The 27,962-nt window shown below is 38.2% G+C and overlaps 4 protein-coding genes across 5 annotated transcripts; 2 read left to right on the top strand and 2 right to left on the bottom strand.

Moving 5' to 3' along the window:
* Positions 1 to 1,013: 1,013 nt before the first annotated feature.
* On the top strand, positions 1,014 to 3,506 carry LOC149025312 (uncharacterized). Its single transcript, XM_089145530.1, has 5 exons — positions 1,014 to 1,516; positions 1,613 to 2,416; positions 2,541 to 2,620; positions 2,726 to 2,797; positions 2,905 to 3,506. Exons 1-5 carry the CDS (start codon positions 1,193 to 1,195, stop codon positions 3,080 to 3,082), a joined length of 1,458 nt encoding a protein of 485 aa, XP_089001656.1. The 5' UTR covers positions 1,014 to 1,192; the 3' UTR covers positions 3,083 to 3,506.
* A 1,384-nt stretch (positions 3,507 to 4,890) lies between these two features.
* Positions 4,891 to 6,244, bottom strand: LOC149025313 (uncharacterized). Its single transcript, XM_089145531.1, has 3 exons — positions 5,795 to 6,244; positions 5,583 to 5,698; positions 4,891 to 5,499 (listed from the first exon to the last, which is right to left on the bottom strand). Exons 1-3 carry the CDS (start codon positions 5,966 to 5,968, stop codon positions 5,196 to 5,198), a joined length of 594 nt encoding a protein of 197 aa, XP_089001657.1. The 5' UTR covers positions 5,969 to 6,244; the 3' UTR covers positions 4,891 to 5,195.
* An 8,564-nt stretch (positions 6,245 to 14,808) lies between these two features.
* LOC149025314 (uncharacterized) lies at positions 14,809 to 15,210 on the top strand. The gene has a single exon (XM_089143567.1). It carries the CDS (start codon positions 14,809 to 14,811, stop codon positions 15,208 to 15,210), a length of 402 nt encoding a protein of 133 aa, XP_088999693.1.
* A 4,324-nt stretch (positions 15,211 to 19,534) lies between these two features.
* Positions 19,535 to 27,630, bottom strand: LOC149025315 (Ribosomal protein S21 family protein). Of its 2 annotated transcripts, none has more exons than XM_089145533.1 (3): positions 27,486 to 27,630; positions 27,013 to 27,387; positions 19,535 to 20,020 (listed from the first exon to the last, which is right to left on the bottom strand). In XM_089145533.1, the coding sequence occupies exons 2-3, from the start codon at positions 27,324 to 27,326 to the stop codon at positions 20,011 to 20,013; spliced, it is 324 nt and encodes a 107-aa protein (XP_089001659.1). In that variant the 5' UTR covers positions 27,327 to 27,387; positions 27,486 to 27,630; the 3' UTR covers positions 19,535 to 20,010. The 2 variants fall into 2 exon arrangements, with proteins under 2 accessions (XP_089001659.1, XP_089001658.1); XM_089145532.1 differs by having other exon boundaries at positions 19,536 to 20,020; positions 27,013 to 27,370.
* Positions 27,631 to 27,962: the final 332 nt, after the last annotated feature.

The raw sequence follows: 27,962 nt of genomic DNA on the forward strand, positions 1-27,962 counted from the left end.
TAGCCCTGGGATGCTTCAGGCCTGGTCAGCTGATCCTCACTTTTGATGGTTATATTAATATATGCACATTTGATCTTTAGGTGTTTTTATCTTTTTATAAATTATACTTTCCTTTTGCTTTGTGGCAGCTAGATGGCATTGGCTGCATTGGGATCTAGAAAGACTCTGGTGAGTCTTGCTCTCCATGCCGTTCTTTCTTGGATCAGGCCAACCAGTAATTTCCTACTTTCTTGAATTGGAAGTAAGAAAATTTCCTTTCAGGTGTATTTGCTCTTCGTCTTGTAAGCACAACTTGGTTTGGTTTTTTAGGGGTTGAGAAAAAATCAACATAAAATTAGCCCCACAACAACAACAGCAGTAAGTTTTGTCTTAATTAAATAGGGTCAACTACATTAATTCTTCTCTTCCAATCAGTTCTGTTTGAGGTCATGCAAGATATAAGGCCTAAGTTATGCATATCATTTCTCATCGCTTCTCTTAAAGTTATCTTGGGTCTACCTTATTCCTTCAATATGGATTATATCATTTATCTGTACATGGGCATTTATCGATATCCGTTGAACATCGCCGTGCCACCCCAAACGACTTTCCCGAAGTTTATCACTTATGGGAGTAACTCCCAAACCAACTCTAATATGATTATTCATTATCTTATATTTCTTAGTTTTCCCATTCATCCATCTTAGCATTCTTATTTCTGTTACACTGAATTTATCTATATGATTCTTTTTAACAACCCAGCCCTCTGCACTGTACGTCATAGCTGGTCGAATAATGGTTCCATAGGGTTTTCCTTTAAGCTTTAATGATCCTATAAAATTATCCCCACATCAACACAAAAGGAGTTTGTAAATCCTTAACTCGAAATGCATAGTTATCAGGGGACCGGTTCCCTAACCCGGACCAATTCCAGACCCAAATCCGAAGTCCAAGACCCTGGAATTCAGGAATTAAGGAAATAAAATTCGGTTGCTTTTGTCTTTTATTTGGTAAGACTGGCATCCAACGGGCATAGGCCACACTAACGGCTAGTTCGAGTTACCGTTGGTAGTACCTCTTGTTCAAAATTGCCCAAAACGATTCTCCAAGACAGCATTTTTTCTTTAGAAGATCTTCGAAATCCTCATCGTCGTCTCTTCACCTCAGCTCTCGATTCGATTCAACAATTGCAAGGAACACCATAGGTTTGAAGATGGTGTATACATACACTCCAGCTTACTATTCTTCCCTCCATGACACCATTACCTCCCTCTGCAAAAATATCCTTCCTTTCTCCTTCAAGAAGAGGCGCTTACCTGCTAGCGAACAAAAGCTCTCCAAGCAGCAATCGGAGAATCTCAAATGGCAGCAAGAATCCTTCCACCGGATTCTTAACTTAATCGGTCTCCAGAAGGAAGGAATTGTAGCAGAAATGGAGGTCTCTGCTTTCAGATCTCACCTTCTTGAAACACTCATCGCTTCTCCACCTAATCAAGAACAGCCTCCAATTCTTAGAGACAAGTTGCTTTTCTTGCAGGTATCGTTCTAATTTTCAAGTGGTAACTCATAATGTGGCTTGAGTTGATCTTTATTGTCATCTTTTACTATTTCTAACCCTTCTAACCATGCTTAGGAGCTTTTTTACGCGAAATGCATCTCTGAGGAGGAGTATCATTCTTCAAAGAGGCCTCTGTTGCAAAGACTAGCCGTTCAAGGAGCTGAGATTGGAGCTCGAGATGTTATCGTTGCTGGGCAGATAACTAACTCAGAAGAAGAATGGACAGTAATCGATTTGAAAGAGGACCAATGCCTGATGGATCGGGAAAGCTTGCCTCTGAAAAACAAGCCCAAGCACAAATCGCCAATGAAACAGATCAAAGGAGCTGCGTCCGTGATCAACTTTATCTCGCCTTGCAAATCCGGAAAGAGCAAGGGAAAGGGTGGAACAAGGGAGAATTTCAATCCCAATATAATGTCCACTGGCTCCTCTTCAAACGATACAGAAAACCCATTCTGGAATATGGCATCAAATGAGAGTGAAACTCGATCCATTCTCATGCCCCAAAGCTCACCCTTGCATACCATCATGTCTGAGGAGAGAATTAGCAGCACTGATAAGGCAAGAACGAAACCCTTCCGCACTTTCTATCTGAAAGAACAGAAAGAAGAAAACAGAGGCAATCCTGTACTAGATCCTGAAGAAAGGGCAACAAAATCAGCTAAGAAGCAGTGGGGATTTGATGGGTTCAAGAAATGGAAAAGAAGTCATTCTGAGGATGAAACAACACCTTTATCCCTTGGGGAGAAGTCAGATGAGCAACCATCTTCAACGCATTGCCCCTTAGTTCCTAGCCCCATTGGGGAGGGTCCGAACACCAAATTGATAAAGACAAAGATACATTCAGATGGATCTGCATCAGATTTTTTCATCGACAAGGTTCGGAATTATAAAAGGTTCAATAGGTCTCTTTATTTTGTATTCAAATCCATGACTGCAGACTTGCACTAGGATTATCAGACAGGTGAGACTAAGTGTGAATTATCTCCATTTTTGTACACAGGTGTTGGGAGAGAACATAAAGAAGGAACTTTCAAGAATCCAAGCTGAACTCAGCACCACCAACCCAAATCTTCAATTCTCGTAATAACCAATGACTTTAGATTTCATTCCATTGCATCTCTCCATTACTCCGCAAAGCTTCTTCTCTTTCAGAATTCTTATAGTCTGTCTCATGCTTCTTATCAGGACTGAACAAGTAGATGCAATATCAACCAGGCTACCAGTAGATAAAGCCGACCTGAAAAAATTCTTCCCCAAGTAAGAAGTTTCTGTTCTTCAATATAAAAAACTGTCATGACAATTTCTATGTTATCTTGTTTCGTAGTTGCTAAATTTTATTGTTTTCATTTGAAATTTCTGTTAAGGTCATGGTGCGATAGGTATGGGGACATTGTCCTGGATGTGGTGAAGAAGGAATTCAAAGATCATGTGGGTGAGATGGAAAACCAAAGAAATGCGGTCAGAGAGAAGCATGGAAGCTCAGGGAGATGGGAGACCTTCGACCACGACAATGAGAATTCTCATCCAAACTTCTTTCTTTAACTTCACATGATGGGTTGTCATCGCTGGGATGGCCACCCTGCAATTACTACATTCCCATATTTGCTGTCTTATATATAGCGTTGAGCATGGATTGTCTCCAATCCAGTAAACTAAATAATTGTTTCTTATTTTCCTGTCTTTTTCTTGTCCATGGTACAGAGACAATGTTGTAGAAACCCAGTTCATCTTTTATGGTGAAGGCGTTTGAAGATTGGATTTCTTCTAAGTTGTGGTCTTCTGGTCTCGTAAATTCATGTAACCAAGATTGCCAATTTGTTGAATCGCCATGCTGATTTCCTGCTGCTTTTAAAACCTTGATCATGCGTTTGACACCTAGATCTCAGTCTAAAACTGACAAATACTGAAACCCAACAAATTTAACAGTCAGTTAATGAGATATCTACCCCCTCGCACTATCATTTGGATAAGTGCTGATGTATAATATTAATATGATACCTTATAATTAATTTTTACTGGGGCGTGCGTGTTCACTGAAACTAGAGCAGAAATCAACCCGAGGATCCAGAGAAAAACCCAAATTTAATCAAGCTATCTAAAGCTTTTGGGTAGGGTTGCAATAGGATCAGCTCAGTTGAGCTTCTCAAAATTGAAATCTAGTCCTAAATGCTCTTATGTTATATGGTCAAGCCCATTTCTGCTTGACCTTGATTTAGGGTATAAAATAGAAGTCACCTGATCTTGGCTTGGCTCGTCAAGGTTGGCCCCGTTCTTATACCTACCACTACCTCTGACAACTGACGCTATTCCTGTTCCTGTCCCTATCCTTGATTTGCGTTGGCTTAAATAAATCTGATATAAGATTCAATCGTTTGAACCTAGAAAAAAATAAAGAGGTAGAAGCATTAACCATGTAGATCCAACTTGCACTCTACTTTTGGGAGTTAGGTCTATCTAATATGGTTTAATTCGATTCTGTAATCAACACTACTAATAAAACTAAGTTGCCTTGCTCCTAGAGACATCCTCTTCCTTGTAGCCAACAGGGAAATTAAAGATGATGGTGACGGCACACCAAGAATTGAAAGCCACAAGGATAATAAACTGATAATGACATAAATTAAGAGCACTAATTACTTTTGAACTCAAGACGAAAGATATCTAATCAAGGAAACATGGTGACCAAACTAGTTTAAATCCTTACCTAACTAAAACCGAGTCAGATTAGGTCCTAACACTATGACACTTTACCACTAGTGGATCGGTCCAACTTTGGTCATTGTTGAGTGGGGACCTAATTCAATTTATGTCCTTGTCACCTCATCAATTTGATTAGGTTCTTTGTAATGAGGAGAGGTTGGAGCCCTAGTGGTTATTTGTAACTATCAGGACATATTCCTTGGTTTCTCATTATATTCCAACTGCCAAATTGAACCATTCATAATTGTTCTACCTTTATCAAAGATATTCTAGATAGGGTGATAAGATTAGTCTGGCTCGGGTTGAACCCGGCTAGGTCAAACACTCAATCTTGACTTAGCCCTGTAAAATATTGGAACAGACTTGAATGTTGCGCATTAAATGTGCAGCTGCCAGCAACCGAGATCGAAATTTCAACCATTAGTTTTGCATGTGGTTGAAAGCGAGACGGATGAACAAGATCGGAATCTCGACCGTTGGCAGCACAATGCGCAGCACTGAAGTTGAACCCTGAAATATTTCAATCTTCTCCCAGCCTAAGACCAGAGTAGCTTAGATCCTGTTCTAGCTTGAGGGCGGACTAAGACCTTAAGGGCCACATTGGATTGGCCACTTCATTTTGCCATGAAAATTGAAACACAAGTATTTATTTTGGACTTTTAAGCAAGGTAAGTATCAGAACATAATTAGTCATCTGTTTATTGTACCTTAGATGCCAATTCTCATACACAGTCTAACCTTCATTTTCAGAGAGGATGTTTCTCGAACTTGAACCATGATCAAGCATTCAACAAGTGAATAAAGCACTAGACAAGATCTTTCAAGAATTCTGATTTTGAAACAGAGGATATGCCGAGTGGGATAAGCCCTCCCCTTCCCACCACCAACTTACTAACTTGAACAACCATATTCATAGACAAGCTCGGAAAACAAGAAAGCTACAAGGTTACAAGCACTAAATCAAAATTCTAAGCCTGCAACAGGGGCAGTGAGCGCTGCTTTCTAGCCAGGGCACAAGGCACCTGGAGTGGAACCTATGAGCACAAGGCAGCTGCAGAAGGGTCTCCCCTGCTTTGAACCACTCTAAGCAAACTGCACACTCTTCTTGACCCAATGCTTTACTCCCCAGCTTCGCCCACCTGAATCTCTTCGAGCCAGAGCTACTAATCTTCTTCGATCCTATTACCTCCTTTGGCAAATCTCCAAGCTGGACAACAGAAACAGAAACTGTTCCCTTCCCACTCTCTTTGTTGCTCTGCCTGTAATTCAAGCAAAAGTTTGTTCAATTGGTATCGAAGTTACTTTTCTAAGCAGTTCACTACAACTAACTTCAACTATATACCTTTTACTTTCTGGGTTTTTTGGTGGGTTCAACCTCTCATCCAGTCTCTCCTTTGCTTCTCTAGCCACTCCGCCGAGTTTCTCATCCTGTGAGCTCTGGTTTGGTGCTTTTCGTTGCTGGGTTGGTGTTGAAAACTCGTGTTAATCCATCTATAAAACTTAGATAGATAACTGAGAGACAAGAAAGTAGGTTCAAAAGAAGGAATTGAATACCAGTGAGAGATTTGCACTGAGATGGGTTTCATGACTGCTGATTGTATAAAGACAAAAAGCTGAGTGCCTTGTTCGACCATTACCCGCTGTAAACTGTGACTCAATGCATCCTCCTCCTCCTTGATGGAATCGCCTCCTTCTCGCACATTCCACGCCAGGAAGCATTCCAGCCATTGATTCTTCCTTGGAATTGAATGGAGCCAGAGAAATTCAATTATAAATTATTTAGATCCACATCTCTGTTTTTTATCAACTCTGTTCCAGGTTCAAGACAAAAGTCGAAGCAAAATTCATGAGATTGGCCGACAGTCGACAGAAGTGGGTCTATGCCGTTGAAGCTCAAAGAGACCGCTCTTCTGGCATCATTTTCAAGTCCAATTCACGGACTTGAACCATCATTTCAGAAGTAATTTAAGAAGTATTTGGTATCAGAGGTGGAACAGTAGAAGATACAAATGGGCTTTGGACGAAAGTTACTCTGCTTTTTAGGTAAAACCAAAAGATCGTATGTACTATATAAGAGAAAATAAAAAAAGGATTACATTACATCGGAACTGTTACAAACATCAATTTTAAAGAAAAAACTAACAAAATCTGAACTTTAGGCTGTCCAGCTTCGTTTGTATTTAATTCAAGAATCATCATCTTATGCCAATCCACAACAGGAGAAGGTACCTGTTGCTTTGCACCCAAGTTTAATAAGAAATCAGTCGATATGTTTGTTTCTCTAAAATAATGTATTATTTTCCATGTGATAACCTTCAAGTATGAAGTATGAGTGTTAATGATCAAATATCCAGGTCGGACCGACCACGAATCGGTTCGACCAACATCCTGCCCGATAAATCAACCAGGCCTAATTGGCGAATGGTTTGACCACAACGGATGGCTATGAATATCAGTCATCGAGGACGACCAAACTTCTATTCGTAACAAACTACGAATAGATAAGGTCAAGACGTTCTCCAGATAAGAGAGTCTGGAACGAACTCCTCAACAAGAGTCCGAGCAGGGTTCAATCATTAGCAAGAGATTGAGTACAACTCAATCACTGAAGGATAGGTAAACATCTTAGAATCTATATAAACAGATCTAAGGACAAGAGAAGGGGGAGTAAGAGTGAGCACTTCCTTCCTAAACTAGGAAAGCTTACCTATTCGTTCTTCTAGATTGATCTCTTGCTAACTTGCTCCTCGAAGGTGGACCTCGACCAACACAGTCAAGTACGTTTGTGAGGACAGGGAATCTTGGCGGACGAGGAGAGTTTTTGCAGCAACAATTGGTGCCGTTTGTGGGAAACCGATCAAAAAGTTGTTATGGATACTACGTTGGATAGGTTAGTCGGGGAGGAATCAGTGAAGGTGAGAAGGAGATTAACAAGGAGGACGTCACCCCAGGAATTGGAAAAATTGTGATGCCTTCCCGGATCCAGCTGATTAGTTCGTGACAATAGATCAATTCAACAAATTGCAAAAGCAAATCCTAGACTTGAACGAGCTGATTAGGGCAAGCATTCGTCAGCAGGTGGCAACAGTGCCAAAAACCAAATTATTCCCATCAATTTTGATGGCAACAAAGAAAGCCAGCACATGCAATGGAAGGAAGGTCAAGCACATAATCCCAATCACAAATCTCGATCATCTCAAAGAAATCGGGAGAAGGGAAAGGAAAAAGGTTGGGGAACATTCCCAACCTTCACCTGAGGTAGCGTCCAAGGACCCTCCTCCGGGCGACCATCTAGATGATTGAGAAAGCAGTTCTCGGCCAAAGGATAACTCCCATGATGGAGAAAATAATGAACTCCCGCGCAACATGCTGATTACGTGAACAAGCGATTTGAAGAGCTAGACAAAAAATTGAAGAAGTTAAAAGACTCGGGGAAGGATGCTACTCGGTTCTAAAGGAGGATCCATTTGTCTGTGCAATCTCGAAGCCAGAGATGCCAAAAAATTTTAAGTGCCCAACTTTTACTATGTTTGATGGGACGAAGTGTCAAAGGCACCACAAAATGCATTACAAATCTGTTATGTCTTCATAAAAACATAGCAAAGCGGCCATGTGCAGGATTTTCCCTACCTCACTCATTGGATCAGCATCCGAATGGTTCTTGGGACTCCAGAATAATATAATAGAGAAGTTCGACCACCTAGGTCGGGTATTTTCATCCCACTTTCAAAGTGGAGTACGCATGAAGAAAAGGGAGGACACCTTGTTCGCCATCAACCAAGGGCGTATCGAGTCGATCAGAAGTTATCTCTGGAGATTTAATGATCTGACCATTCAGATTGAAAATCTAGACGAAAAGCTAGCCTTCCATGCTCTATATCAGGGACTCAATCATGAGGGACTCCTGGAGCGTCTTTTGTTAGATATGCCCGAAACATATGCAGATTTCTTGGAGCGCTACCACAAACATGCTAAAATAACTAAAAACCATAAAGTTTCGAAAGAAGGAGCCAACTACAAAAGCAAAAACTAACTGGCACAGTAGAAATCTGACCACAAATTCGGGCAGAAGTGGTCAACCTGAACCGACCAAACAACCTGACGAAGCATACACCTCACTAAATACTAAAAGGTCGGAGATTTTTTTGCAAGTCAAGGATCAAGGACTTTTGAAGTGGCCGAGCAAGCTTCAATCCTGACCAGAGGATCGTGATAGGAGTAAATACTGTGAGTTTCAAAAAGATCATAGACATTGGACCGATGACTACAGGCAGTTGAAGTCAGAAATTGAGAAGTTAATTTCGCAAGCTCAGCTAGCAAAATACGTTTGAACAAATCAAAGTGCCCCTCGCAACAAAGTGGGGACAAGAAGAGACCGATGTCAACTAGCAGAGAACGAGCAAGGAGTCCAAGTAGAAGCTGAAGGAGTCTAGAGATACCACCAATGTCAAAATTATAAACCCTCTAGAGGTTGTTTCCAAAAAACCTCCTTTAGCTCGGGTTGCCTATGCACCACATCTCTATGCCCAAACTTTTGGCTACAACATGGTCTGTTTGACGCATCCATGCCACTTTACATGGTCCCAGTTGCAGCTCTGTCTTGACGTCTCACATCAACCATTCAATTGGTTTAAAGTTTCCCTCAAACCTTTGTAATTTATGTTTCGTCCATTAGTTTAACTTCAGTGCAACGCATTTAATGCGCAACACTATGCTGCCAATAGTCGATTTCAAAATCTCAGTCGAGATTTCAATCTCGACTGTTGGAAGCACATGCTGTGCATTTAATGCGCAATATTCAAGTTTGCCCCTCTGTCCATACTATATAAACGATCAGAACAAAACATCCAAGTCGCACCTCGTAACTTCTCTGACACCATATTCCTACCCTTATCCCTACACCATTTAATGCATTCCTCCAACATATCCTTCTCACTCACCCACCCCCTATCAAACATTGCCAAAACTCTCTTCCATGTATCTTTTGTCATTTCACATGTGTACGATAGATTAGGGCTTGCATAAATCACACATTGACACAAGCTCGATGCAATTTTTTTCACTAACTTAACTTCCAATACTCTTTGCATGGAAAAACTTCCAAGCAAATTTTACTCTGAAGTGCATTATTGTTTTCTGAAGCGATAATTTCACAAGAAGGTGTCTCTGGGAGGATTTTCTCGTTCCTTCATCAAAAAGGTGAAAGCTCTATCCGTCAGCCATGGATTTTACTTAGAGATATAACTATATAAGCCACCATTTTTGTGTAAATCACGTTTAAGGGAAAGACTGATGTGACACATCACTGATCAAGGCAGTTAGAATACAGAGGTGCATCATTTTGTTTGAAGTTGTCGCCTGACTCGCCTCTGTATCTGGAGATGCCAAACTCTGAAATTGAAATAAGAAAGCCACAATCAAGCCTTCTATGGCTTGCTGGATTTGTGTTGTTTCTTTGCATGTCAGGTAGGGACAAAAAATTTCAAGCTAAGATGGAGAACTGAAAATAAGCTCTTTCTTTGTGAAAGATCTTAAAGGATGTCTTCCCAGGTATGTTGTTTTCCTCTGCTATGAGAGGAAGGAGAAAAAAAAAAACCATCTCAATTTTCTCAGAATGAGGAGTTTCTCTCCATGATTTTTGCAACTGATGCATATGCATTTTTGGTATTATGTGCATCTTGATTCCTTACCATACAGAGTAGAGTAGTTTTTGTACATATAACTAAAATATACGATAGGGTTTATTTCTAGTTCAAAAAAAATTCAAAAATTTTGATTTCATAATATAAGGTGTTTGGTTTTTTGCCAACTAAGCCGAGACCTCTAAGGTTTCATGTATAAACCTATCAACAATCAATCTCGCTATTTTCAAGTCTCACACCAACAAGACTCAAAACAAGAAAAAGTTAAGAATTGCTTTAGGGCCTATTTGGTTACATGAGTTTAGATGTTTGGTTTTTTTTTTTTTTGGTAAAAAAAGGGGTGCGAGCGGCGCCGCGCCCCCGCACGCAATGTTCGGACTTTTATCGAGTGCGACCTTGCAGCATTAGCCCGGCACTACCGGCGCAGCAGCGCGGAGGCCCAGTATCGTCCAGCCGGTGGCACTCATGCCGAATCCAATGCAAGAAACAGAGGAGCAGAGGGGATTCGAACCTGGGACATGAGGTTTACCAAACCACTTGGGAGTGAGCTTGGGACCACTAGACTAGACCCCGTGGTCAAATTAGATGTTTGGTTGTGGAATGAAATATGTATATTCATCCTAAAAAACTATTTGATCAACGTGATTTTTGTGGATGTGCAAATGTATAGCTTTTTTGAAATCTCTGGATTTCACCCTACCCATAAATCTATAGATTCAAACTTTTAGTGTAAAAAGATGAATCTCTAGATTTCATGAATCTAGAGATTTTTACAACCAAACGGGTATAATTCTCAGATTCATGAATCCAGAGATTTCAAATCTCTGGATTCATGTAACCAAACAGGCCCTTAAATTTCATACTCGTTCAATTAACTAGTATCTTGTAGTGATAAGGATTTAATAAATTCAAATATAAAATGAACCTCTATTTAGAGGCTGGTCAATCTAAGACTCTTTGTGATACTTTTGTAAAAAGTACACTACCTTAATTAGTAAATTACTAAAAGAGCTCATTCAACGGTGGACGTTTGTTGCACACTATATCTAACTACTCTAATCTTATTTTTACTTTATCATCTTCTTTTTTTCTATGACTTTTTCAAACCTTAATTTTATATGGTATAAGAGGCCCAGGTTTTGACTCCCACTTAGTCTTTCCCAGTCCTCAAAACCGGACATAGGTTGCAAACTGCATCTAAACTTTCGAAATTTTATCAGGTCAATTTATTTCAAAAGAAATGGACCATCTATTTTCCTTTGGATGAAGGATCCAAAAATTTATATTAAATGAAAAAATGGTTTTGTAAATATTATTTCAACTTTTGGATGTGATTGATAGACATGTGTTCTTCATCTCAGGATTTCAGAGAAAAATGGATGATCCATTGAAGAAATGGACTGGATAAAGTTCTTAAATTTCCTGCTCTATTATATACTCTAAAATTTCAATTTTGCCCCTAACATTGTTAACATATTAGAATATCCAAAATACCTTTCATAGGCAGGAAATTGTAGAAACTTTACTAGTATATGAAAAGCACGAGATAACAATATGAAAGCTAAAAATTTCTAGGCGCGTTACTATTGTCGCTGTTCTTAAGACGTAATTCGCCCCCAATGGAAAGTGCTATGAGGTACCAGCGAACCGTTTCACAGGATACAAAGAAGCCCAACTCAAAGTTGTTTTCCTTGGTGTTGAGAAACTGCTAAAAACAAATTTGGGTTGGGTAAAAGGAAAATAAGAATAAGACGTGATCCGGACGCTTTGGCTTTGTACCTAGACTATTTTGGCAAGGATCTTCTAAGCAGATCCCCTTTTTTATGTTTTGGAATACTCAGAGAATTCATAAATAGATAGAGTTAAAGTCAATTAGTAATTAATTTCAACTAAAGTATCAATTCAAATAGTTGTGTCTTTCCGGATCTCATAAACAAAGAGTCAAGGTCAATATGTAAAAGATGTATTTTCTTTGGATCTAACCTAACTTCACAGGATACAAAGAAGCCCAACTCAAAGTTGTTTTCCTTGGTGTTGAGAAACTGGAGGGTATTTATGGTTCATGACTTTGTTTGTATGGGTGCACCTCTCTGTAGGGGTACAAATATCGAATCGTTTGGCTGCATGATTTAACAGTCCAAATCAATCCATCGAATAGATACGTATGGATTTACTTCCATTGCCCTAGACACGTTCCAGATATGATCTCGCTTGAAACGTGTTAAATGCATGCGTCAAAAGTGCTTAAATAGCCCACTGCCCAAGCCATGTATTACGCTTGGATGGTACATCGTCTTCGCTCATACACTGCACATGCATTGATGTGTCTTATTATTATAAATCAAAGTTAATAGGCAGCACCTATTAATTAACTTGGATTATGACTTCTCGGTTTCCAATGTGAAACTAAATAAAAAAATATTTTCCTAAAATAAATAAATAAAATTGACAATTAAAAATTCAATAAAATAAAACATTTATTATTTTATTATATTAAAAATAATATAACAGAAAGCTCAAGATCGAACTCATAAGTACCCATGGATTGAATTATATATATATATATATATATATATATATATATATATATATATATATATATATATATATATATATATATATATATATATTGAATAAGGCTTACTCACGAAATCCACCTGTAGACGGCACAAGGTACCTCAGTGGAGCCAAGAACCATATTTTTAAGAATTTTAACTATAAATCTCTTAATGGAAAAATCAACACTAAAAATATGTTGGGAAAAAAAAAAAAAAACACTAAAAAGTATATTCCGAATACGTTTACACGTGTCAGTTATGATATTTTTCTAATTTACTTAAATCTCTCAAAAGCTTTCCATAACTTTCTAGATAATTTCGTCAATTTGTCCCTCTTCTTTTATTTGAAGAATATAATCCATTATATGGTTATTAGATTAAATTTTGATAATTAATAATCATAAAAACATGATTCTTACTCCAAATTCTCGTTAAACTGAAAGAACACGCGTCATCAAACTATCAAAGGTTACTTGAGTCTTTGAGTTGTGCTTGTGCATTAACTTCATCCTTAAGATTATAAAAATCTTTAAATTTGACTTTTAAAAATACATTAATCTAACTTTATAAATAAATAAATAATTATATTAATTAAAAATTCAAATAATTAAATTCTTTTTTGCTCTTTATTTAATTAAAATTCATGTTTCACACATTATATATAATTGCCTGTGAAAGAAGTTCCCAAGTCTCATACTCTTATTCGATTTTTGGTAGGTAAGGATTATTTTTGTCAAAAATATTGAGTGTAAAGAATTTTTCTATCGAAAGACTCTGTAATTTAGTGGAATTTTATTCAACACGTTAATTTGAAAAACAGAGAAAAAAACAATAAAGTGATATCCATAACAATTGATATTATTTTTCTTTTCATTTTTTTTGGTCAACAATATGAAAATTTAAGTAATTAACCTAAGTCATGCTGACAAAATTGAATTCGATTCATGTAAAGGGAGGGGGAGATAACAAAACAAGGTGGGATACCCCGCCACTGTCGGAAAAGTTTAAACCGATTTGCTCCTCTAGCCAAGCAATCAGCTAAAAGGTTGCAAGACCTAGAAATATAATAGAACTTAAAAGAATGAAAGTAACTAAAACACGATTGATAAAATCTTCGACCGATCAAGACGAGTTTTGAGTTATAAATAAAAGCAAGTTGTAACATTTGATTGTAAACAAAGTTGTTGATACATTCATGTAAATGATAAGTCTCAATCACATTTAAATTATAATTCATATAATATTAATATACATCTTTTACTCATTAATTTGAATGTGGAAGAATTCTCTCTCAAACGAAATTCTAACTTGGTATCAACTTATGTTGTGTTCCTTCTCTAGTTTATTAATTTGAGTGTGGAAGAGATTCTCTCTCAAACGAAATTCTAACTTGGTATCAGAGTCTTATCTTTTACAATTCAAGCAACTTCTGTTGTGTTCCTTCTCTAGTGCATTTTGAGTGTGGATCATCTTCACAACTACAAATTATGTGGCCAGAAATATAAAAAATTTTTAAAAAATCTCACTCTAACCGTAATTCCCTTATAATTTGTGGCCATCGTGCCGAGGGAGATGATTTGGACTCGTGCATCTTGCCTTCCACATAAAAAATTACAACCTACTTTATTCACAGAAATAGAAATCTTACCATCCAAACGCGTCTGATGTTGTGGGAAATCTCACACCATGAGATGAGATTGGATCATAATTCATATGCGCGTAGATGAATTTGCAAGTAAGATCCACCACTTGTTTAATTACATTAATACCCTTTTGGCCTCCTATTCCAAGTCGTGTTGAAGTCAGGTTGACACTAATAAGTTTCGTAAGTCCCACCCAACAGGCAATAGGAAGGTGCGGCGGTGAAGGACAAAAAAAGTTATAATAAAATAATAATAATTGAAAACATAAATTTCCATCCAAACATGACTTTTATTTATTTTTCACATGCCAAGACAAATAAAAAAAAGTAGGATAAAATAAAAACAGGTAAGAAAAATAAGAATATGATTAGAATTTATATTGGTTTAGGAGAATAGGATTTATTGACAAGTAAAATGGCGAAACTACCCCGAACCCACCATGAACCAACCAATCCTGATCAGGATACACGGCAAATCAAAACCGCTCGCACGTTCTTCCCACGCCACACCAGCTGCGGCTTTATATAGGACACAAGCGGAAAAATCCTTTCCTATCTTTCTCTCTCTCTCTCTCTCTCTCTTCCTGTTGCTGCAGTTAAGTTTCGTGACTTCACTAGCTGTGATAAAAGAATCCAAGAACAAAACCCCTAATTTCATATTCTCTTTTTGTTCGTTTCTTCTGCTAATTCTCTCTCTCTCTCTCTCGCTCTGATCTGTAATTGAATATGGGAGACGAACGAGATTTCCGTTCGAATTCTCCATCGGTGAAGAACAAGTTTCGTTCTACTCTCTGCCTGTCTTGTTGCTTTGGCAACGGGCATGAACAACTTGAAGACGTAGACAGGTCGAGATCGTCCAAGGCTTCGTCAGAGTGGCTGAAAAACAAGGCTCATGAATTCCCAGAATTTAAAGAAAAGTGCCGGAATCTCATCTCTCGCATGGGTAGAGGTCGTAGGCGTTCTGCGGATTTCAAGTACGATCCTTTGAGTTACGCTCTCAATTTCGATGAAGGAGTTGACGATGATGATCCAAACGAAGAATTACCTCTCAGGAACTTCACTGCCAGACTTCCTGCTTCGCCTCCTAAATCGGCGCCTGTGAGTGCTGCCATCACTGCTTTTAGTTAGAGATTGATATGTGTTTCTTGATTTCTCTTCTTTTCCCCTCTTTCTGTTTTGTCTCTCTGTTCCTCGTTCAATATTGTATAGACCTTTGATCGGCGAATGATAGCTACCTTTCTTTTCTTTTTTTCATTGTTCAATTAACTTTCTCAGAAGGCTCTGCTCTTCTGTTTTCGTCTTTCAGTAATTTGCGCCGGTGATATCCGGTCGCTCGCGATTAACTAACACGCTCCGGTCTTTTTCCTGAACGCGAATTGAAGAATAAGAATTTGCCGATCTTGTAATTACATATAATTGACTTTTGCATTCAATTTGGTTGGTTATCCATCCTTGAAATACCGCAAACAAACAGTTCCTGCTACAGGACGATAATGTGGAACAATGGTTTGAAGAAATTGTGTGAAAAATTCAATAGAAAGAATTTAGAAGAAAATCGATTACAAGCTAAGATTTCAGTTTTACATAAGCCATGGAATGGAATGAAGTCAAGCTGCCTAATGCCCTCTTGGGCTCTGATTAAACTCTTGAAGATCTTTGGATATTGCCTTAAAGAATCCCAGTTCTAATTAGCTTCTGTCTTGAAGAAACCCAGTTCTAATTAGTTTCTGCCTTGAAGAATTCTATACAGTTCTAAACTTCTAATTAGTTTCTGCCTTGAAGAATTCTATTTCTAATAATCTTCTGCCTAAAAAAAAACCCAGTTCTAATCCTTGAAGGATCCCAGACCCAGCTCTAACTAGCTTCTCCGTGAATGATCTAAAAAATGGCCCCAGAATGATCACAAATTGATGGCATACCCTATCTTATCCTTGCAAGCATCTTCTAGCGCTTCAGTGTTGTCACTCAATGTTTTAAAAAGAACAACAATAAGGGGAGAGAAGGATCCTTAAAGATATTTTATTAGCACAAACATAAACACAAATATCTCTCCAGCTCTTAGAAAAGCATAGCATTAGCTTTCACAATTCTTTTGGACTTTCTATGAGTTTATTGGATTAAGGTAAAGTTAAAAAGAAATGGCTTGGCATCTTCCTCTGCTTCCATCAATCTGAAAATGGTAGTTATACTTTAAAAAATCTGAAAACATGTACTTTATTTCATTGAGTAACTTAAATATATGATACTTTTATTAAATAAATATAGGGTAAAAGAAGACTCTTGCAAGACTCAGGGAAGAGGAATGATCTTCTTCCACCTGTTCTTATAGTGTTGCATGGACCATGTAATTTGATTGTGATTCTCCTTACTCAAAAATATAATATAGAGAGAATTTTCTGAACCCAATTTAGATAGAATTTATTACTTGTTTTGCAAATAAAGGTCTGGAGAATGGTATTGCTCATGGAGGTCCACATGATGCCCATGGTTAGAATAGTAAAGAAAATATCGATGTGGTCTCCACTCTTGATAATACAAGAAGCAATATTCACAATTATCAGTCGTGCTTTCTTTTTCCATATAAGAAAAGTCTTCTTTCTTCCAAAAAAAATCTATCATCTCCTAAAAAAACAGACCACTTGCTTGTAGAACATTGACATTCAAAATTGACATTTTTGTCGTTATTTTGTGACTTCAATAATGTCTATGATGCCTGCAGTTCAACAGTGGGTTAAAAACGGATGTGATTTAAACATCAATTTTTTCAAAATGGATTTGCATCAACCACCTGCAAAGAAAGATTTTTGTGAAGCTGGTGTGATGGGGCTTGGGTGGAAGATATTAACAGGTAAAATCAAAATGGTTATGTTAGAGATGAAAAAGGTAGAGTGTTAGTGGCTCTTTCAAGTGGAATCTATTGCAATTTGTCAATAATTGTTGACGCACTAGTCTCTCAGTTTAGGACTAGAGTTTGCACCACGACAAAGATGGCATAATCTGGAGGTGAAGATGCACACGTATGGACACACACGTGTACGAGGACAGCATATCACTCAGCCTGTTACCCGACCTCTTGATCGTGACATGTCCCAGTTAAATAAACCAATAAGGAATGCCTCATTCACACCAAGGCAAAAATGGACATAACCCAATATGAAAACTCCTAATCGGGGATTCATCTTACAAACAGCTGGACGAACAGGTATACGAGACTTTGTCGGCTCTAAGAAGGTAACCCGCACATTATATAATAAGGGTCCAATCCTTTGGTAAACACACGACTATTTTCTAGATAATCTTTGAGCTACACTCGCTCGGAATCCTAATTTAATCCTCGACTGACTTAGCCATCGGAGGCGATTGTCTGGCACAAGCTGTCGGCCCACGTCTAACTTCTTTTGCAAGTTTATTATTCAGTTGATCGGGACGCAACAGGTGGCTACCATATGATCCATGTAAAGCAAAAGCCAATGGGAAACCACTGAGCGTATCAACTATTCCTTACAATGAATTTACGTGTCTTTGATTTTTAATTGTTCAGCTTCAGGCAGTTATTTCTTACAACCTCTGTCATATCCTATCCTGCACTTTCATTGGCTAAACATGGGGATTCCATCCTGCCATTGGGTATGAATACGACAAGCGTAAGCTTAAACTATTTTAAGGAAACCATTAAAAGAGGGTATACATGTCGTCCACGTTGTTCCCAAAATCAATAGAAGATTATTTTTATTGGGAATGATTAAGACATTCTTAGTATTTTTTTCTTTCTTTCTTTCTCTTGTCAGTAGTCTATTTATAATAATAATACATTTGGTCTCGTCCACCTGGTGACAGAAGAGAAGAGTCTGTTTACGCTAACCCTGACAGGGTATTGCATTGTAGTGTGTTGCTATTTTTGACCATTTGAAGATAAAGACGTTTCATTCCCAAACCCTGATAATAAAGCCATCAATTTCAAAAAAAATAATAAATAAACTCCCTTTTAGCATTTATGTGGGTAACTGAATTTTCCACACGGTGGGGGAGATTTTTAGAGAACAAAAATTAGATATATATATATATATATTTAGTACTTCTTTGTTGGGAAAAAGTTCTTGAATTTTGAATAAGCAACGCAGAAGACAATATGAATAAAGTGTAATTAAATAATTATATATAAGAAGATCATTAGATAATTTCAATGTGAGCATCAAACCAAAAGCACAGAAGCACTCGACTAAGAAGAAGTACAGTAGAACCCATGAGGGTCATGGTTAGAATGGCTGTGAATGGACTCCACACTAACCGAGGTCAACTATGTCAAAAAAAACAATACTTCCCGTCTTCCCCACTAACCAGCTTTCAAATCTAAGATTTTTTCTTTCACACATCAGCTATTAGGTACACAAAACAGAGCCAAGCATTACAGATCAAGAGGAGAGGATATATTCTCCTTGGGGACTTGAGCTGATAATGTGAACCTTGTCTGTGGAACAATGTGTCGAACACAGAGCAGACCATGTTTGGATTGGCAACGCTTTACCAGGATTCACTAAAAAAAAACTATGAAGAGGTGCTGAGGAGGAGGCAAACCAATGGATGGCACAAATTGCTAGAGAAGCTTATACGTATAATAGACTCCACTAGTTAAGTTGATGCTCCAATTGCAAGTTGACAACAAAGTTTGTAGGGAAAGACTCAAAAGCTGGATGGCTTTGAGTGATAAGTGAACGAAGACCGTCCAGAGATGCCATGTCACAAACTTTGATGTTGATATTGCTTTTCTGTTGACAATGAAATGCAATCCCATCAAGTTATCAAGCCCAAAGTGATAAAAAGTAAAGTGCCTTTTACATGTATTGGAATCTTCAGACTCATCTTACCACACCTAATTACGCATCTAGCTGCTGGACCAAGCAGGAAATCTATCATTAAAAAGCAGAGGTAGACAGCAACATCAAACAGATTCCTGAAGCTATCAATGAGCGTATCTTGATTGATTAACAACACAGTAGCAAGTCATACGGTTCTCATTTTTTTGGGTAAATAGCAAGTAAACAAATCCTTATAACAAACTGGACGACACAGCGACTTCACAACGTGGACCTGATTATTGTTGGATTGGATCAGTCAGATGCAGAGCAAGTAGTCGACCTATCAAAACCGGCACAGTGGTTTTTCTGTGTCTATAAAGGTCTGTTTCTTTCCCAATAAAAACCCTGAAATGTCATTTGGATAACCTCGTAAACTTGGCAGATGCCCACAACAAAGAACTAACGGCAACAGACAAGTCAAGCATTTGTTAGCCTAGTTATAAGCTGGATTGAGTGGGAGCAGTTTTACATGGATTTTGCTCCAGTGCGTGCATTTAATGCGCAGCACTGAGCTGCCATTGGTAAAAGATCACTTTTGGTGCCCGTTATGGTTTTTTTTTTCAACTCGTTGAACTACACACCTAAACTCAAAAAAAAAAAAAAAGTGGTTAAAATTTGATCTCAACCACAACTTTAGATCTGGACCGTAGGCAGCTCAGTGCTATGCAAAGCAAAATCCAGTTTTACATACTGCTTTCTGGGCTCTGAGATATGAACATGGAGCTGCTACTCTGTAGGCCATGCAAAACATTCTAACACATTCAAAACTTGATTAAAAAAAATAAAAAAAATCATGGGACAGTACCTCCCATCAGCATTATTGTAAGAGTTTGAAAGGAAAAAGCCATCTGTGAACCAAACCGCCAACACCAACAGCTTTACTACAGTTTTATGTTATAATAAACATCTCATCACCCCTTCCCCCAAAAACAAAATAAAAATTTAATTCTAACTGATTGAGTAATGAAAATACAAATAATATGAAGAAAGTTGCAAAATTAACAGCCTGGAAGCAAGCTGTAGATAACCTTATCACAAGACGCTTTCAGCTAACAGCTCCCCAGTAATGCGCTCAAAGACCCCTGCAGCATTTCCAATTGAATCATTGCATTTAAGCACACATCTACATTTTAGCACAACTAGATGAAAACTATGACATGATTATTCCAGCAATCCAAATACAAACAATAGAATTCTATTTGCATCTGGAGGTGATACAGGTGGATGTTTCTCATATATATAAAAGGTGATACAAGAACGGAAATTTGTCAATTTATGATAGAAAAAATCCAGCAGAGTTTGGGGTCTTAGTTTTTAAACCCCAGAGATCATACAGCCTAAACAATTCGCACAACTTTGTTAGGCCAGAGGTTATTTACTGCTGCGAAGCTTACACAGCCACGGTTTTTCTGCTAGATGAATGATGACATGGTGGATAACTCCACCCAAAGAATGGAGGACCATTTCTACCCAAAACAATAAAAATAATGGATGACTATTGGCTTAACCAGAAGTGTAGTAATAATTTCTTAGTAAATTCTACCCCAAAAGAGGGGGGAATTTTTTTTTAGCAAATTTCCACCTTGTATGGTTATATTATCAAGTAATTATAGCCTCAGATCAAAGCCCCAAACATGTCCATTTGGAGCCCAACTGTGGAGAGAATGGAGAGCAACTGTCATGAACACTTCGTAGTGATATAAGATTTCAGCCAGAAAAAAGATGGCCTTCTTGTTTTGGGTTTCAAACAATTCCTTGGCTCCAACTGAACCTAAGTTCAAGATTTGATCAAGTTATGCCTATAATTTTGTGTGTCCAATGGATTACATGGACCATGAGCTTAGTATTTTTGATTGAAATGGGCCATTTCTATGCATTGGAGCTATTCCCATTGGGTTGCCCGCTACCGCACCTACGCAATGTGTCCATCCCTCTCCAATTAAAAAAATAAGGCACTCAATAAATCAGGTATCAGCTCATGCCTAGACTATATACATATTATTGGCCCATTGCAATGAAAACACATTGTATCAGAGGTCCAAATAAGCTGGATTCTGCTCATGTGCTGATAACTCTATCTTTGTTGATCCAAAGACTAGGATATATATGCTCCAGCTTGAGGAATGTGAAAGGTTATAGCTGTCAGGGAGAGTCTCCCTGCTGAGTTGTAACGATTAGGTTATGCTGAGTGGTAGTTGTAGTTTACTTGGTTACTTGCTTTTATTTAACTACTGTAATTGCAATTAGACCTGAATCAATTACTTGAATATGATAAGAGGTGATAGGGCTAGACTATAATGGTACTATTCTAGATCTTGTAGCAGCCTCTGATTCTCTCTCATTTTCTCCATTGTGTTTTCTGACCTTTTCTCCTCTCTCTTCTTTCTTCTTCTTCTTCTCTTCACATATCCTGGTTGTTAAGATCAATTTTTGTCACATTACTCAAGAGAAATTATGGGACTTGTATGCTAACAGATTGGCATCACCAAAGAATATTACACTGGATCATCTCTTTGAAGTTATTGATGGAACTTTCCTATAGACGTATCTTTTTAAAAACCTTGTAAATGAGATTGTATTAATGAGAGCATCTGTAAAAAGAGTTGACTGACCAATTAAAGGCTACTAAATCAAGTTTCCAGCTCTAAGAGTACATCTACATGGTTTGACGTTTCAAAGAGGTTTAGATCAGTTTAAGACCTCTGTACCTAGCTCCAGCTCTAAGAGTACAATATTTACATGGGCTTGAAGTTTAGATCAATTTAAGACATCTTTACCCATCTAAAGGGGCAAATGTTAAGATCAACTTTTGTCACATTACTCGAGGGAAATTATGGTACTTGTATGCTAGCATACACAGATTGGCAATGCCAAAGAACATTACACTGGATCATCTCTTTGAAGTTATTGATGGAACTTTCCTATAGACGTATCTTTTTAAAAACCTAATAAATGAGAGAATATTAATGAGGAGCATCTGTAAAAAGAGTTGGGTGACCAATTAAAAGATACTAAATCAAGTTTTCAGCTGTAAGAGTGCATTTACATGGTTTGACATTTCAAAGAAGTTTAGATCAGTTTAAGACCTTTGTACCTAGCTCCAGCTCTACGAGTACAGTATTTACATGGGTTTGAAGTTTCAAAGAAGTTTAGATCAGTTTAAGACATCCATACCTATCTAAAGGGGCAAATGTAGTTAGTTCCAATAGGGTTTCTTTGGATAAGGTGTTGGCTGTTCAAAGTTGTCAATACTTAAGTCAATGGGAGTCCAACCACTGTTTATACTACACCATGAAATAAGGAATATAATTGGTATTAAGCGGACTGAACCAATAGTTTCTAGAGTAGGATCTATGGAGAAACACCAATGCCCAAGGTTTGAAATCTCAGTGATGTATCATACCAAAGATGGTTTAAAGAGATATATCATACTGTATCAAAAAGATGCAAGAGATGCTAAAGTTACACATGGAAATAATCAAGAAACATGTGAAAAGGCTAAAGAAACATGCAAACTGTTTCCCTCTCGCCCTCTCCGTCTGACATATCCATTTGGCTTCCCTCCCACACTAAATCCTTCACTACCACTTCCGCTTGGAACCTCCTCAAATTCCCCACACCCCTTGTTCCTTGGGCCCCTCTTGTTTGGTTCAAAAGCCATATCCCCCGCCATTCTCTTACCCTCTGGAGAGCTCTCAACCTTGCCCTTCCCACACAATCTTTCCTTATTAGCCGCCATATCCCTATTAACCCCAAATGTATCCTATGTTAGAATGGCTATGAGGATCTTGACCACCTTTTTTTCTCCTGCCCCTTTTCTCACTCCTTATGGACCCTTGCCCTTGCATCTATTTGGCCGAGATCGAGACGCTCCCTTGGGTTTGCCCATGATTGGAATTGGATCTTGAGAAGCTTTTCTGGCTCCTTGATATGTGACCAAGTGGGTAAGCTTGTCTTTGTCACTACCATCCATCACCCGTGGTGGAAGCGTAACATGAAGAGATGGAGTTCCAAATCCTGATCCCGAGATGGGACTTGGAATGTCATCCATTTTGATGTTTCTTCGACCCTAATCCCAAGAATCGTGGTCACATCAGTTTCCTTTCCCCATCCCCTTGTGCCTGACTCTCCAAGGAATAGGTTAATTGTTAGTTCCTGGAGTCTCGCTTCCCCTATTCAGCCCCACTCTTGAAGGGTTGTCGGCCTCCCGTTCTCTTTGTATTTCCTATTTTCTGTTTAATATAATTCTTTATTCACCCAAAAAATAAATGCAAACTGTTGTTTTGAAGCATAAAACATTATAAATCAATAATGTGTAAAATATATAACGTACGTGAGAAACCTCATTTGTTACACTCACATGGATTAATAAGCAAAAAGATGTCATTTTCTTTATAGGCAATATTTATGGAATAGGTGCATGCATCTCCTCTCTCTTTCTTTCTTTCTTTTTCTTCTTCTTCTTCTTTTTTTTTTTTTTGGGTGGGGGGGGGGGTTTATTTCGTGGGGGTGGAGAACTAGTATGATGCAATCATTCAGGTTTTTTCATTAATATGGAAATTCATTCAAAAACATTCAGTTTGTGTCCATGTTGTCTGCCCCTTCCCTATATTGTTAATTATTATTTGTTTCTTCTGGGATCCATGTAGCCTACCCCTATTTAATTGGGAAGAGGCTTGTTGTTGTATAGAAATCCATTGCCAAAGAAGACACCAAAAAAATAATACAGTTTTGATACATGCACAAATCTGGTTTCAATAAAAAGATTCAAGGTTTCAATAGATAAATGTTGACGCGCAAATCTAGTTTCAATCCTCAACTGAAAGAATGTCAAATGATGAAGAAATTAGCATTACTAAAGCCACTTTTTCCAGTGGAAGAAAGAAGTCAAGTTAATTTTTCAAATAAAAAAGAAGAAAAGATGCCTTACAAGAGCTCTCCATAAGTGTTTGCAGTCACAGATTGTACATAGTAGTTTATAAGAGAGAGATATTGAATGTGTCAATCAGTATCAACAATATCAGGTAACATACTGACCCGACACAGTAGATAAGTTATTTTCCCGTAATTGTATTGGTAGTCAGTACCATATCATATAGGTATCTTGAAGATATGATATGTATCGGCTAGTTCTGGGCAATGCTTAAAACCTTGCTCATGGAACACCCCCCCCCCCCCCCCCCCCCAAAAAAAAAAAGAAGGGCAAAGAAGTGGAAGGTTTGCCACCAGAATCAGTTGACCCCTCTATGCTTCAGACCCAAAATTGTTATCCAGTAACAATCTCAGGTCTGTCTATCTAAATTGAATTCAGTATGTAATCTCCAAATTCAGATTTATTCAAAGATTTCGCGCAAGAAACTCTTAAATTTGTACTAGATGTGCGCTATCGGAAATCAGAAATCAGAACTCTACAATTCTTGTTGGCTCAGATCCATTACCCACAAGCATCCTATCGCGTATCTGTTTCAGTGTACTTCAAAGACTACAGAATGCTGGCTGGAACATCAAAATGAAAGATTCAAGTAGATGAGAGGATGTAGATATATTTAGTTAGACGGATCTTGTTTTCTGCTCAGATCCTAGATATTAGAGAGGTTATTGGTATGTGGAAGGGAACTGAACTCCAATGTCATATTTATAGGGTAATATTTTTAGACAGCCTAATAATTTTTTATTGTTAGTAGGAAGTTTGAGTTAGTAACTATTATCTTTGTGAAGAGGAAGAAGAAACAACAGCCCATATGTTTCTGGACTGTGATGTGCTTATGGGATTTTTGATAAAATTTTTTTGGTCATTCAGGATTGTTATTGTAACTAATTTAAAAAAGTTCTAAGTTCTTGTACTCCCAATGGACGACAGGTAATACATCTGGGAATGGTGTGATTGTATATAGTCATGTTACATGTTGCTGTCGTATTGTGGCTGTGCAAAGGAAGAATACACAGAGAATATGATTACTTCCATTTGGACCAGGAAACAATTGGTTGTCTCCATTTCAAAATTTTAAATTCCTCTGCCTACTAAATTTATTATCGCTTTTCGCGTTTTGAGTGTACAGATGCAGATTATATCACTTCTACATGTTCTTCAACCTCCCCTTTTCTAAATTTTAACTAAAAGCCCTCTGGATCAGCAATTAAAAATAAAAATAAAATGGGGCAATACAAGGAATAGGTTACCCTTGATGGGGGCAATTTTTATGATATAACAAGGCTCAAAGAGTAACTAACTTTTGTCGCGTGGCATAAAAGATAAGAGTTTTCAAACCAGTCAAATGGTAGAAGGATGGAAGACATGGACAATTTTTGGGATGCCAACAGTAAAAGGAAAAAGGAAACTGATGTGACCACGATTCTGACCCCTGGCCGAAACCCTAAGTGGTGCTAACTAGATGGCTCCAAGAAGCCTCCCTAGGCTAGCCAAACCCCCCTAGGAGGGGTATTTTGGGCATTTCAGCCCTTTTTTTTTGGCAGGAATTAATTCCAGATTTAATCCTAAAGACCAATTTGGTTAATACTTATCAACTTGAGTTAGTTGTTAAGTTAGTAGTTAGTAGTTGAGTGTCCTAAGGAGTTCCATTTCAAGTGAACTTCCTTACATTAGAGTTCTAAGTTATTTAAACTTTTATTTTCAGCATGTGACTATTATGGACCATTAGATGTTTTCATTTTATTTCAAGGGTTGAGATTATGTGGTGGGATCCCAATCTATAAAGGAATCCCACTTAGTGTTGAGTCTTTTAATAGGCTATCAATAAGAGCCTAATCTTTCTTTCTAACTTAAGTTTGATTATTGAAAAAAATTGGAGTTTGAGTTAAGGACCATGGTTTCTTGTTGAGGGGGCCATGGTTGAGAAAGAGTTTTGTTCAAGGATCAGCACCTCAACCATCAATTCCAGTTTCTTCTTCCACATTCCAACATCTACAAGCACTCAAGCAAGTTTCCACAAGAGTTCCAGCAGTAAACAAGTACAGCAACCGCCCTCCCCTTCCCCTTCCCCTTCCTCCTCTCTCACCTACAGCCTACCCCCCCCCCCCCAACCCCTTCTCTTCCTTGCAACCCAAGGAGCCCATCACAGCCCCACCCAGCTTCTTCCCCACCCCTGACAGCAGCCTAAATCCCCTCCCCTAATCCCTGCAATATCTCCCAGCCCCTCCCCACCTCTCTCCTAGCACCCTCAAGCTTGCCCACCCCTTCTCCTTCCCTGCGGCCACATTGAACCCCCACCCCCTGCAATTCCCCATTTCCCAGCCCCTTAGCCTCCCTTCTTCTCCCTATAGGATCGCACCAACCCCAAGGCCATAGTCCTACAGTTAGTTTCCTAAATAAACCATATTTTTGTAGGTCTGAAAAATTCCTGCCCTTCATCTTCAACCTAAAACCTCGCCAACACTCTAAATAATTTAGGAATAAATTTGAAAACACAAAACAGCACTAACAGTCCCTTTCCCCACCCACCCACCCAACACCCTAAACCCTAATTTTCAAACCTTTTTTTTGTTAAAATTCAGATTTGGAATCAACATTGCAGCAAGGTTTTAGGTCCTAAAACTCCCCTTTCACCCCACACTTGACCGAACCTTCCTGGGCACTCTCACACCCTTGAGAACCCTGAACCCTACTAAACCTCTTAGAATATTAGTTTTCTTTGCTAGAAAAATCTGGGCAACCCTTAGCCATATGGAAAACTCCACAAAAACCCTAAACCTAAAACTGAGTTTAGGTTAGAAACTTAACCATTGTGAGGAAAATAAAATTGCATTGAAGTTTTAGATTACTAAAAACATGACAAACGCCCAAGAAAAAAAAAAAAATATTACAGGACGAGGTTGACAAATTTGCATGTCAAGGCAGCAATAGTAGTATAACAATGGCAGCTTTAAAAGAAAATTCCGCCTTCTTCCTTGATTGAAAGCTTAACGGAATGCTAATTCACCAAGTCTTTTGATGATGTTGTTTGAACAACGAGCAAAAGACACTAAGGTGTTCAGTTCAAAGCCAAATTCCATCGCAACTATAAATCACTAAATTAAGACCAAACTAAATCATGCTCGAGTCGTGACAGTATGTTACCTGACTTTCTTGACAAGGATGGCTTGGAGCTTGCGAGCAAGCTCTTGGGATCGGATCTTTCGATCAAGGGTTTTACGAGCCAAGATTCGCTTCTCGGAGTTCTTCATATGGCGGGTCTGCTGGCGTTTTATCAGACGTTCCATGCCACTTGACTGCATCTTACGTTGCATCACAACCAGGGCTTGCTCGAGGTTTCCATTGCGTACACTTACTCGAATCCCTCGCCATTGCTGATGCATTGAACTCAATAATGGATTACAAAAAACACCACCTAATCCAAAGAAGTTTGAGGCTTTCTTCGCTATCGAATTCATTTCTAGGTTTTTATGATTTGCAGAGGAGAGTATCAAGGTTCGAGCTGCATAAAGAATTAGACTGATTGACCAACGATAGTCATGAAGAAGTTTCAAAAAAAATAAGTGTGAGAGATGTGAAAACAGCGGCTTCTAAATAAAAGCTAGGAGAGGACTTACCAGTTACCGGCTACAGCCGACGGGTGAGAGTGACGCAGAGCAGGTATTGATCACCGCGGAGTGAAGCAAGCATTTCTAAGGATCTCGAAGGCACAGTGGAGAAAGACCAAGGGATGGTTTCACACTTCACAACCGAATAATTGAACCAGACTGACCGACTTGATTGACCAGGTTCTTTATCGGTTCCGTTTGAATTTTGATTTTAAATATAAACCTCATTCCCCTCTCAATTAATGGTAAAATTATGGGTAATTTTCATCTGGACCCCTGAGGTTTGGTCCAGGTCACTTTTAGTCCAGTTTAAGTTTCCTTTTGCATATGGCTCCCCTGTAGTTTTAATAAATGATTAAATAAAGACAAGTTTAACGGAAACTGTTAATTTAATAAATTGGTGACAAAAATACCCTCGTTTGGAATTTTTTATTTTTTATTTTAATCTACTGAAATAAATACTATAAAATAAATAAATAATAAACA

This window comes from Hakea prostrata, chromosome 2, assembly GCF_041222555.1.
Source record: "Hakea prostrata isolate BN-2017 chromosome 2, UWA_Hpros_2, whole genome shotgun sequence".
In the NCBI taxonomy this organism is placed as follows: domain Eukaryota; kingdom Viridiplantae; phylum Streptophyta; class Magnoliopsida; order Proteales; family Proteaceae; genus Hakea; species Hakea prostrata.